Source organism: Heliconius melpomene, chromosome 3, assembly GCF_056956725.1.
Source record: "Heliconius melpomene rosina isolate 202511_hmr_F chromosome 3, ASM5695672v1, whole genome shotgun sequence".
NCBI classification, from domain to species: domain Eukaryota; kingdom Metazoa; phylum Arthropoda; class Insecta; order Lepidoptera; family Nymphalidae; genus Heliconius; species Heliconius melpomene.
This window is the reverse complement of record NC_140391.1, coordinates 9,231,190-9,244,405: the sequence shown is the minus strand read 5'-3', so window position 1 is coordinate 9,244,405 and position 13,216 is coordinate 9,231,190. Positions and strand designations below refer to the sequence as shown.

General features: G+C 29.7%; 2 protein-coding genes across 2 annotated transcripts; both read left to right on the top strand.

Annotated features, from left to right (window-relative positions):
• Positions 1 to 999: 999 nt before the first annotated feature.
• LOC146540099 (uncharacterized) lies at positions 1,000 to 4,439 on the top strand. The gene is made up of 2 exons (XM_085207680.1): positions 1,000 to 1,501; positions 2,677 to 4,439. Exon 2 carries the CDS (start codon positions 3,284 to 3,286, stop codon positions 3,767 to 3,769), a length of 486 nt encoding a protein of 161 aa, XP_085063806.1. The 5' UTR covers positions 1,000 to 1,501; positions 2,677 to 3,283; the 3' UTR covers positions 3,770 to 4,439.
• A 5,577-nt stretch (positions 4,440 to 10,016) lies between these two features.
• On the top strand, positions 10,017 to 12,921 carry LOC146540098 (uncharacterized). Its single transcript, XM_085207625.1, has 3 exons — positions 10,017 to 10,439; positions 10,834 to 11,046; positions 11,643 to 12,921. Exons 1-3 carry the CDS (start codon positions 10,334 to 10,336, stop codon positions 11,873 to 11,875), a joined length of 552 nt encoding a protein of 183 aa, XP_085063751.1. The 5' UTR covers positions 10,017 to 10,333; the 3' UTR covers positions 11,876 to 12,921.
• The last annotated feature ends 295 nt before the right edge of the window (positions 12,922 to 13,216 follow it).

The following is a 13,216-nucleotide window of genomic DNA, read 5'->3' as shown; positions in this document are numbered from 1 at the left end:
CGCTTTTATTAGGTCGAGCTACAAGCACTTCTAATTGTTGTATCATCATGAAACTTGGCTATTATATATGTATTTAATGATAATACAATATATTTTCATACCATGGAGCTGGTGTGATGATGGAATTGGAAAATGGCTGTTCGAACCTTGGACTGTCTTATAGTAAATATATCGAGTTTGTGCTCAGTACACTCGGCAGTAAATAAAAGCGTGTTTTAATTTTTGAAGTATTCATTATTATTAAATGTTTTCTTTTTTTGTTGAACTACACTATTTGTATAGACAAGATAATGTTTTTTTATTTAGATATGTAATAACTTTGTTTGGATCACTTCTACCAGTCATTTCTTATATGACATGCTAGATTTTTTTTTTGGTAGAAATGGTAAAGAAGTATTTCTTGTCAATTATAATGTTTCCTAAATGATTATTAAAAGTTATTGAATAATTAAAGATTTTGAGAAATTGGTTTTTAGTTCAATGCCGACGCTGGTTAACCTTCATGGCATGATACAAATATATTACAATTATTTTAGCTGACTCGTAGACATCTATATCAGTATGAATATTATTTTACAATTGTGTTTTATGCTAACGAAACGACAATATTTTTTTTATATAATATCAAGAGTAATAGATAATCAGTTCATTTAATAATTTTGTTATATATTCAATGTGTGAAATCACCAAACTATGGCTTAAATAAAAACATACTTAAAAGTTATTATAACTGTAATTCGGTTTAATTAGGCTATATTATACTTAAATTAATGAATGACATCCAAAATATCTAAATTTATATATGATTTTCATTATATATTTTATTGTTTATCTTGTGTTTGTTTTTGACTATACCTATATGAGGCCAATTGTGCCGCAGGGGCACAAGTATTTGAGGGTTTGTACAAGTATTGTATTGAGGGTTCGACCCCCATTCGAAGAAAAAAAAATCTTTTTTTTTTTCAAATTTATATTTTCTTTTCTTCGCTCTGGTGTCGAAGCAAAGCGCGGCGTCGAGTTCTGCTACTTAATACGCAACGGCCCCATAATTTGGCAGAAATTGTGAATGGAGTGTCTTAACACTAGGTTCTCTCCGCCTAAACTGCAGTGCGCGAGACACAGCGTAAAACAGCAGCATTTTTTAACTATACCTATATTCATTTAGTATATGACATATTATATATTTCTTTGCAGAAGCCCAGTACATACATTTAATAAATGGAGCAACTCTATTAATGATTAACAAATTTTCCTACCACAAAATGAAGGACGTCAAATACAGTCGTGGGATGAGATGGCGGTGCTCATCAAGGAAAGCTCGGAAGTGTAAGGCGTTTGTAGTGGTGACGAAAAACGAGAAAGCTGTTATACAAGTTGCGGGTATACATAATCATGAACCACCCAAGTATAAATTGACTCCGTTAGGCACTTATATGCGAGTGATTAAGAGCAGAAAACAACGATGATGATATATAAATGAAAGGAGGCTATGAGTTCGAATGTATGTTTGTTTTTGTAGATATATAATTTTGTAGGAAAATTATGAATGGATTTTAATTTTTTTTTGTATGCATTTTAATTTATTTATGTATAGGATAGGTGCCATAAAAGGGACACGTATTGAAAGAGACCTTTTAAAATACATCTATAATAAAAAAAAATCAGATACACACATTTTTTCTTGTCAATCAACCCTGACGCACATATAATTGTACCTAACTTCACGCTCCTGTCACTTTAAAGATGATGACTGCGTGCGAATGCTTATATGGCTATAGAAAAGCTTTTTTTTTCTTATTTTCGCGAATTGTTTTGTTAAATAGAGTGAATTGAATTATAATTTATGTATAATATTTATAAAACGGACATAAAACACTGTTATGAACGGGGCATCCCTTTCATGACTTCATAAATTTATTGTCATTACAGATAAAAAAATCCCGTTGTGGAAAATTAATTAAAATAATGATTATAATTACTTTGAATAATGATTGTAAACATACCCAGAAAGGTATTATATACGTACTTCCTTTATATGATAAAAGTGTAGCTTGGTTAATCACGATTTTTATACTAATTGTGTAAAGTCCCTTTCATAAATGATCGTGTCCCTTCAGTACAGGCTCAATGGCAAAGGCAGTCAATATTAACGAAAGTGACGAAACACATATTTTTGAAGACTGAAAATAAATATTTAACTAAGAAGCAAGAATGAATAATTATTTTATTTTATTTCAATAGTAAAATAATAGAAGCGTCTCATTTAACTCCAACCTGTTCAAAATATTACCTTACTCATTTACTAGAGCCTCATTTTCTATAACAAAAGCATCCCTTTCGTGCCACCTCCCATGAAATGGGTTCATATTAAATACAAACTAATAAATCGACTTGGCAAAAAACCTGATAATCAACTTCTAAACAAAAAGGAAAAACAACTACCTATATAAATGGAATTTCCTATTTTGGCTAATGATGGAGACAGAAGGATTCCTTTAACAATAATAAAAAAAATCAAATAGTACTAGATATTATTACAAAATTATTCAATTTGTGTTTATTTTCTTAAGTGTACACCAAAAACATTTTTCTACGTAAATTTTCAACGGATATTTTTTATTTAATAACTATGTTTATAACATATATCATATTGTTATTAGTGACACTTATTTGCAGCTAGCTTCATAACAATGTTCAATGGAACCCAACGACTAATGATCGAAGACTACATGTTCCACAAGTCATATCACAGCGCAACGACAAAGCGGAAAAGATGGCGGTGCTCATCTCGGCAGAGGGGGTGTAAAGTTTATGCTATATTAGACAAAAACGAAGAATTTGTCGTTAAAGTCGAGGGGCATCACAATCATCCATTTCCACACATTAAAAAAGTTAAGAATAAATTCATATATTTTAGGGACATGAAAAAGTGATAAAATTAAATTGAACAAAGATATTATTCTGATTTAATATGTGTAAACTTTATTGGTATGTGTAAAAATGTGTGTTATAAGTTAATATTTAATGTACTATTTGTTTCCTAATTAAATAGATCCCTAATAAATTGTATTGTGAACACACATATAAATCTCTCTTTCCTCATTAAGGTAATGTATATTTTGTTTATCTTCAATAATAAAATAGTAACCATTTGAATGTTTGTTTGTGTTCAATTATTTTATTTCTTACGTTAGTGCGCGTAAGAAATATTTTCGTTAGCTTTTATTAATTATATTAAATTATCTTCTTAGATAAACTATCCTCAACATATAAATCTAATATCATGGAAGAATCTAATGATGATTGGGATGATGTCTTCTTAAACATTGGTCGTTTTGAGAATCCTCCTGATACAGTTAATGTTATATTACCAAATTATGAAGATTATAATTCTGATGAGAGTAATGTATCTTCAACTGGTAAATATTACGATATTTCACCTCCAACGAAAACGTTAGATGGACTATCTGTTGAACATTCTTCAGTACCTACGAATAATGAGGTGACAGACCGGCCATTAAACCCCGAACATTGGAAGGATTCTAAACGAAAGATAGTCGTTAACCTCGGTAAAACACACGTTTCAAGGTGCGGACGAATAGTCAGTGAAAAGGTTATGGGGAATGTATGTGATTGTAAATATAAGTGTGGTGATAAAACTTCAGAAGACGAACGTAAGGATTTCTTTAAGAAATTTTGGGAACTGGGTGACAGGGAAAAGCAATGGCTTTTCATAATTCATCACACAAAGAAACATAATAAATTGTGAACTACGTTGCATACGAAGTTGAAAAATAAAAGACAATATACATATAAGTATTATATATCTATACAAAAAGGTAGTGACACAGAAAATTCTGAGATAAATGTTTGTAAAATGATGTTTGTAAATACACTGCGCATAAGTAGCTCTTTAGTAAATACGGCGTGGCTCAAATATGAGAGCAATAGTGTAAAAAAAGGTATGCGCGGCCGTCACAGCAATCATAAGAGAATAATTGATAAGGAAATGATAATGTCCGTTTGCTCTCACGTCAGATCACTAAAAATGATTAAGCATACTAATAAATCATCGAATAAAATTTACTTAGGCGGTAATCTTAGTTTCGCAAAAATGTTTACTTTGTACAAACTATGGCCAGATCTGAAAAAATATTCTAATAATGCTAAAACTGGGCGCCAATACAGAGATATATTCAATAAAAACTTTAATGTAACTTTTCATACGAAATAGAAACTGTTTAGATTTAAATTTACCTTAATGTAATTGAAATTTTGTTTATTGTTAATGACTCGAAGCTGATTTCATATACATGAATATTATATGATATACTATGTTATATAACCTCAAAATTTATGGAATAAAATTGTATTTATAAAAATAAAATATTTTTATTCAATACAATTTAAATTTAAATATATTGATGATATTAAAGTGAGTTGCGTTTCAATTCACTTAGTCCGTAGTCGTGTCACTTTAAGAATCTTTTTATATTATAAGGGTAGTTCTAGATATAATAGTATCATTCCAACAATACAATACAGTATATAATATGAACAACGTGCTTACATAAGCAAACATTGGTTTTAGTCTGTTCTTCAACATATGAAAAACTACTCAACGAATACAAGAAGAGAAAAGAGAGCAAAGTGCCAAAAGAAGATTGGAAGTCACAACTGAAGTTACTCAGAGAGATGTCGGCTAAAAGAGCCCAAGAAATGACTAACGCAAGGAAACGCAAATTTTTGCTTAATATGACACCAGAACAAAAAGCAAAAAAGAAAGTAAAGGATCAAGAATATTACCATAAAATGAAAGCTGAGAACAGAGTTAAGTCCATAATTGAAATGACTGAAGAAGAGAAAGAGCAGCAGAGAAAGTTATGGAGGCAGAACTCCCGAAAGTATAGAGAGAAAAAAAATCTTAAATTACTTTGAGTAGAGTTGATTGACATTTAAATGTAGACAAATTATACAGCGATACTCAAGTTAGTTAAATTGGGGCCTTCCGGTCGCGTCCCAACGGCACAGCGTAACACTGTAAACGCGATGGTTGTCAGTTCGATTCTCAGTTGGTGGATTGAATTATTTCTATTTGTACACTCTGGCAAGAAGACAAAGAACGGGGTTGAGTTGCGCCACCCAACAGACTATGAATCGTAAAATTGTAATTAAAAAAGCTTTTGTTATTTCATTGAAAATTTAATAATTGATACTCTTGTTATATCTACCTATTAACTATGTAGGTATGTAGTTGCGAATCTTAAATATTTATTAAAAATACTTGTGTACTTAAAAAAAATATTAATATGTAATAAATTAAAAATTGAAAATTCATCACGCTTAAAATAAAATTTTTGGAAATTAAAATATCATACTATCACTTGTATAGTTTAAGTATAATAAATATTTTAGATAAATTGAAATTTTGTAGAAAGATTTACTTAGTGCACATATTCTACATCAGATTTGTAAAATGTAAAATATATATTTTCTATAACTTATATATACTGACAATGTTTAAATGTGTTAATTGTCTTATTAAATTTAATTATATAAATGGTGTTAAATATCATAAGTAGAAAAATTTAATGTTATTCTCCAAATTACGCTTCAAATTTGGGACAATTGTTTAACAAGCGCTCGTAGTTTTTTCATGTTTTCTTAGTGATATTCTTCGGTGTATTTGTATACCTACTATACTAGTTTTATCCATCGGCCTCGCCCGAGTAATCACCTAGTAGTACCTGAGGTTAGTGCGTTAAACAAAACTATAAAATTTTTGACAATTAAATTATCATATACCTTAACTTAAGTATGTGTATATTTTAAATAAATGAACTTTTGTAAAAGAATTTTGTGCACACATTGTATGTCCAATTTATGCATATTATAAATGTAAAATATTTTTTCTATAACTTATATAAAGTGATAATGTTTAAATAAATGTCTTAATTAAATTTGATAAGATATCAAATTTAATCATATAAATGGTGTTAAAAAAAATAAAAAAATAAAAATACAATACGTAAAAAAATAAATATTATTCTCGAAATTATATATACAGTTTGAGATATGTATTGAAAAGTGCTCGTAGATATTTTCTCTTATCTTAGTGATATTCTGGGGTATATTATACTAATTTTAAGCGTTGGCCTCGTCTAGGGTTTCCACATCCAGGTTATCATTTCCGGGATATGTCCCAGACATAAACGGAACAAACAGAGCTTTTTGTGTCCGATCCGAGATTAAACTACGTAGAATTTAAGATTGATATTCTTTTTGCGTATATTAAATTACTTAAACTGTCTTGAATAAATGTAATTCCAACATTAGATTTATTTAATCAAGATTTCATTTTTAAAGCGTAAACATTAAATTTTGATTAAATAAATGTAGTATTTATGAATTCCGGGACAGTAGAATTCTGGCAGCTCTAGCCTCGCTCCCCTGGGGGAGTCCAGTCCAGTAGTACCTGAGTAACATTAAAATTTATCAGTATTAAAATATAAAATATATCACTTACATAGCTTAAGTATATATGCATATTTTAAATAAATTCTAGTTTCGATTTAGTGCACACATTATATGTCTAATTTGTAAAATGCAAATTATAAATGTGCAATATATTTTCTAAAACTTATATAAAGTAATTAATGTTAAATATCTTAATTATCTTATCAATTTTAATTATGTGTTAAATATGTTGTCAAGTTTAATTATGTGGTGTTTAAATATCATAGAATACGTAGAAAAATAAATATTATTGTTCGTAGATTTTACTTGTTATCTTTGTGCTTCTACGCTATACTCGTAGACGCATATTAAGCTCAGTTTCTACCGCGAAAGAGAAATGAGTGAGTATTTTAGAAAAAGATAGATTTACATTTCCACCAACATGGATTTTGTAATTTGTCATTGTTTCGCTTCGCTTCCAAGAACAGAGAAAGTTCATTTCAACTCTTTCTGCTCGCTCAGTCCTTTCCGGCTGACTATTTATTGGTGAAATAGTATACAGACTATTACGAGATTAACGTAGTCCTTAACGGGCCCACTCCGCTCGCGGTAGAAACCGGGCTTACTAGTTTTAACTATCGGCTTCGCTTCTGTGGTCACCCAATAGTACCTGAGATTAGTGCGTTCGACCGAACAAACTCTTCAACTTTTAATTAGTATATAGATACATAGATATATTTTGTCGTGTTATTTAATAAAAGTAATATTCATGTTGAACCGCTTAAAAGAATATAATAAATTATTTATTTAATCAAAATTGGTGTTTTATTGAATTATAATGAATTATCCCTTCCACTTAGTGAAACAGACTGTCTTATAGCTTAGCACTAAGTTCCCCTGCCTACCCTGATACTCGTATATAAAAGGCAAAAATTTCATATTTTTTATGCAAGCGTGAATTGGAATTTTTTTACTGTAAAATTAATTTGTTAAATTAATATTAGTGTTGATTTTCAGCGGTACTAATTACTATGGAAAGCAATAAGCAGTGCCTGGTCTACGACGGCTATACTTTCTTCCATCGCTACTACGTGAAAAAAGGGCAGAAGTGGGTCTGTACGACATTCCCGAGATGCAAGGCTTACTTGTGTGTCGATGATAACTATTACATAATCGAAGGTGTTACCCATCATTCACACGCGAAGAGAGCTCTACACAAGTGTGCCAGTGGCAAATATGTAAAGACTTATACGAGTATATAAAGATTTCTATTATAGCAAATACTAGTACACCATGTATAATTTTTTGTATTTTTTCTAAGAAAAATATTTGTTGTCCCTTAAGTTTGGAATATCACTTTATAATATTTAAGACGTCTTAATATATATATATATATTATTAATTAGATATATAGACGATTTTTTAAATTTATATAGATACTTAACCGCAGTAATTGAAAAGTGGCTTATATTAATTTTCTGGACTGGTATTATTGATAACTTTCTTCTATTTATCTTCACTGTGTATAACACACTTACCAGGGTAGGCAAAGGGAACCTAGGAACCTTGTTTAAGTTCTTAGTTGTTATTCGTAAATCTTGCTGTGGGTTAATTCACTGTATAATTACGTCAATACATGTAAGCAGTAATAATTTAAGGCATAGCCAGCTAGAGGGGAAGTTTCTAGTTTTTTTTTCTCATTCTGTATTTTCATACAGTTCTTTCGGTTGGCAAAGGGATCCTGGCAACCTTGTGTTAAGTTCTTAGTTCTGATTAGTAATACTTGTTGTGGGTTAATTCACCGTACTACAATTACGTCAAAACATGTAAATTGTAATACTTTTTGTATAATTAAGTTAAAATAAATAAAATATTCTAAAATCTTTTTTATTTCTTTTCCCTTTGTCTTTAAATTAACTAAAATTGTAATGATGAAACGGATGCATATAATGCACAAGTATTTTCTTAAACATTATTGATTTCATTGAGTTAAGATTGCAACTAATAAATTTTGTCAACTTTTTTTAAACCATTTAAAGTAAAGATATTCTTTATTGTTCTTAAGAAAACATATTTTTCAAAATATTTAGTTACAAACGTGGTTTTATACAATTTAATTTATTTAGATTAAAAAAAATGTGTCTGTCTGTTATAACATTATATACATATACAAAAATAAATTAAATATAAATATTGAGAGAGAGATATGTAGCTATTTAGTGCATACACGAGTCAACCCAGTCTAACATTTGGTTTAAATAAAAGGTATTAAATATAAAACAAGTGTCCGACGTCATGTGGGCCTTTTATAGATTTATGACTTTGAGAGAATGTCCTTTAAAAGCACAACGAGCATCCAGCCACACATGGACATTTGGATGTCGATGTCAATAAATAGGCTTTACGACTTCGAGGGAATTTCATATAAAAACTCCATGAGAAGCAAAGCATCGTGAGAGACGAGTGACAGGGGTGGGGACACCCGAATTTGTATTAAAGTCGTCCAACCTAAGGGATAAGGCGATTCCACTACCAGCACTCTTATAGTTAAGAACTAGTTTTAATAAAAAATATATTTTATTTTAATAAAATATTTCTTTATATAAAACGTTTAAGATATTTTTATTGGCGCCCATCGGTGGGGCCTAGCTTAGTAAAAAAGCGCCATCATAATGTCCTGCGCCTGTGTTGACCTGTGATGATCTTTACAGCATCACCGGGCGGGGAGGTGCGAGAGTAGCTCGCCCCTGAAGAATAAGTATGAGCTTTGATGGACGCACGTGAAGGGCTAGCGGTCGCAGGAGTATGCTAACCAATTGACACAATTCTATTGCTTTTATAATCTTTTTCATCTATATCTATCCACTTTTACACTAGTTTGCTAATAATATTTTATATTTCCATTTTTTCAGCTAAACTTATAACAATGACAAACAACAAAACTCTTGTACTATACGGAGGATATACATTCTATAAACGGCTAAAAATGAAAAGGTATAACAAATGGAACTGTACCTCGCTGCCTAGATGCCCCGCATTCCTGCATATAGATGATAATTATCTTATACTTGAAGGACAGGCTGACCACAATCATATGAAAAGAAACTATTATAGAACTAAAGCTGGTCTCTATGCTCGTGTTTAGTAGTAGTATAATCATAGTTAACATGTAATTATTTTTTTTTATTTGAAGTGACTTTGAATTAAATGCTTATTGTTTATGAAATCATATTATTTTGACTTTACAACAAATTTCACCAAAAAATACATTTAGAATTAAGCAAGAAATTGGTTTCATTTCTCCATATCTTCCTCATCAAAAAACGTTTGTTGCGTTTTGCTTTGTTAAAATTAATTCTATGCAATAGTTATCAGAAAGTAATTTGTGTTAATAAGATTTCAATATTTTATGCTACTACTGTATTTAACATCAAGGTCCAAGGTACGACCACAAAAAAATTGTTTTTTTTTTGTCCTATAATTTTTACATGATTCGCGTATAAACTAACATACACAAACAAAAAACAATAGTTAACGTACCTACGCAATTAATACATATTTTTAAATGTTTCAATAACATACAAAATTGACTTTTCAAAAACAAATTTTGACAAAACTATACACAAAATACTAAATTTGATATAATTTAACGTGAAATTATGAAAATATAAACAAAGCCAACCTAAATATACACTTTTTTCAGTTAAAATGATAACCACAGTAAATGGAAGGAATTATTTGAAATACCACAACCATTACTATACTCGTACTCCCAATATTGAGAATCGATGGAGATGCGTCAACACCCACCACTGCTACGTCAGCTTGTACGTGGACGAGTACTTGAATATTATAAAACCGCCAAGAGACCATTCGCATGCCCCAAAAATGTTTGTGCAAACTAGCAATGGCATGTATGTGCAAGTTAAACGAAATCGCTTTCAGAAGAATTTGGTATTTAAAACTGTCGTTCCACCTAATGGGTAAAAGAATTTGTTTGAAATTATTATTATTATAGATAAATCCTTCTTCCCGCCAGAACCTAAATAAGATAGAATTCTCTATTGGGTGTAGATATAGATGTATATTTAGGAACTATAAAGTATATGTTGTTGTGTCATTCTTGTTAAATTATTTTAAAATTATTATTATATATAGTATTACATATATGTAAACTTAAAATTTATTTAAGTTTATATTAATCTGGAAATTAGAACCTTTATTTCGACTGCTAATTTCTAATTTCTTGTGAACTAGTAAAATAAAAATCCTTAGTCACGTTAAAAACGTTATTTTTTAAATTATGTTTAAAAATATTTTTAGTAAGATAAATTAATAAAAATATAATTGGTAATTTGTAAAATAAAAATTTTACAGGTGTAATGATAACGATGGTAAGCGGGAAATCGAATCTTTTATACCAGGGATATACGTATTACAGACATTACCAAAACAAACACCAAACTCGGTGGAGTTGTACGAATTATCCGAAATGTCAAAGCTATGTCTTTGTGAAAGATGATTTAGTTATTGGAAACATGCCCAAGGAACATAATCATGCTGCAAGAAAACTACATATGACAGCAGACGGTGTGTATATTAGAGTGTAGTGGAAAACTTTTGCCAGATTTTCAATATTTTTAAAATTGTTAATTATTAACAATTTAGGCCTATATAATTCTAGTAATCTAATAAGTCTTGTGGATAAGAAGTTAATTTATCCTGATTTATTAGTTATATAGTTTGGTATTTTGGCGTCCGTGTACACATTGTGATTTCGCGTCTTGTGAGAAATTATTAATATTCTACGTGATGCCACTGCTCAATTATAAATTGAAATGTTTAGAAATACTTAAAAGCATAAGATGACACTTTTGAATGTTTAAACAGTAAAATAAAAATATAAAACACTGTCGTTTGCTTTATTTTATTTATTTCAAATCTTTTTTTTTTTCCCTAGCCTACATCATCCTATTGTTGGGCAAAGGCCTCTCTCCACTTCTTCCATTTCAGTCTATTTAGCGCTATTGAGCACCAGTCAGGCCTATAATGGTCCAGCTCGTCTCGCCGTTTTGGTCTTATTAGTTTAGAATATTTTAAAATAATATTTTATATAATAAATTAGGAATAAGCAACAAATAAAAGTCGCATCCCTTAATCTAATTCACTTATATTTAAATTTGCAGGAACAGTGATAACGATGAGTAACGGGAAAACGAACCTGCTTCACCTGGGATACACGTATTTCAAACATTATTTAACGAAACACAAGGCCCGGTGGAGCTGCACCAACTACCCTAAATGTAAAAGCTTTATTTTTGCTGGCGACGACCTCATCATAGAAACTATGCCTAAAGAACACAATCATGCTGCTCGAAAACTTCATTTAACTTCTGATGGCGTTTATATTAAATTATAGTTTGCTCGTATACTAGGTATATAGTCTATACTTTAGTTTAGATTTATTGTGTAAAACTTTTTTTAAGCCCCTACCAAACAATTATTTATTTATTTTAATACTTTATTACACCAAAATTGAACTTAAATTGAATTTAAAAACATACATTAATTTAAACAAAAAACAGAAAAGAAACATGAAAAACGGTGTAAAGGCGGCCTTATCAATGTAAGTTTGGCGAGTCTGTGTGTGTGTGTTCATTTATGTGTATGTCATTTTTAGCAGTCTTTCTGTTTATTTTTCTGGACAGTGTGAATTTTACATATAAATATTTACCAGTTTCTACATTATTCTTTGTATTTTTCTTTACTTACTTAATAAAATATCTATATATACATAAATGGAGAAGTTACCACTGACTGAGGTATACACGCATGCACGGCCGTAACTCCTGAAATTTGGACAGTTGTTTATTTTCACTATGTGATCACCCACTAAGGTATTTTGAAAAATTTTTACTGAAGGGGTGAAATAGGGTTTGATGGTTTGTATGGAAAAATCTTTAAGTCGGCACTTGTTTTTATAAAATTTAAAATCCAGACTTAAAATATTTAATTGAACACATGTATAATAGTTTTTTTTAGAATTCTGAAACTGAAAATAATGTCATATATTTAATAAATATTTGTATAGTTCAAGGGGGCGGAGCCGCCTGTGTCCGCTAGTATAATATGATAAATCTCGGTATTTTTTTTTTTTAACTTTTTTAATAATATATAATTTTCCTATAATATAAAGTGTGTAAAGAAAAAAACAACACACATTCTTTTCTTCTTATTTTTTCTTTTGTTAGAAAAGTTAAAAAGATCAATTCCAAAATGATTTTTTTTAGTAGATTAGATAATATGTAGTTCCCTATAAAATTATGTTTTTACAATATTCTAGAAATGTACTAAAAATAATATGAAAATTATATTAATAATATTAAATGTTTAAATACCTACTAATGAAATAATTTTGTGTGTTGTGTGATTGTTTTATAATAAACATAAGATTCCTTTTTTAAATATTGTCTAATTTAAAAATCATTCAGTTGTTTGCTATTCTTAAGTGATAAAATCTAGATAAAATAACTAACTATTAACTAAAAAACCTTTTCATCAAATCTAGTCCTTTAATTTGATACTCATATTAGGTGGGTTGTGCAAGAAAACCTGTATTTTTTGCGGAAGCCATTTTAGAATAAAAACCATATTGCGTGTTGAGTGGCGGGACCCAACGCCGCGCTTTGGCTCGAAATCAAGGCGAAAATATGGAAATTTAAATTGAGACAAATATTTCATTTCCTCGAGTGGGGATCGA

Excerpts from the sequence above, each read along its gene's own strand:
- LOC146540098 (XM_085207625.1), top strand. The coding sequence starts at position 10,334 with ATGCCCCAAAAATGTTTGTGCAAACTAGCAATGGCATGTATGTGCAAG. Across the intron at positions 10,440-10,833 it reads ACTGTCGTTCCACCTAATGG|GTGTAATGATAACGATGGTA; the intron begins GTAAAAGAATTT and ends AAAATTTTACAG. Across the intron at positions 11,047-11,642 it reads ACTACATATGACAGCAGACG|GAACAGTGATAACGATGAGT; the intron begins GTGTGTATATTA and ends TTAAATTTGCAG.
- LOC146540099 (XM_085207680.1), top strand. The coding sequence starts at position 3,284 with ATGGAAGAATCTAATGATGATTGGGATGATGTCTTCTTAAACATTGGT.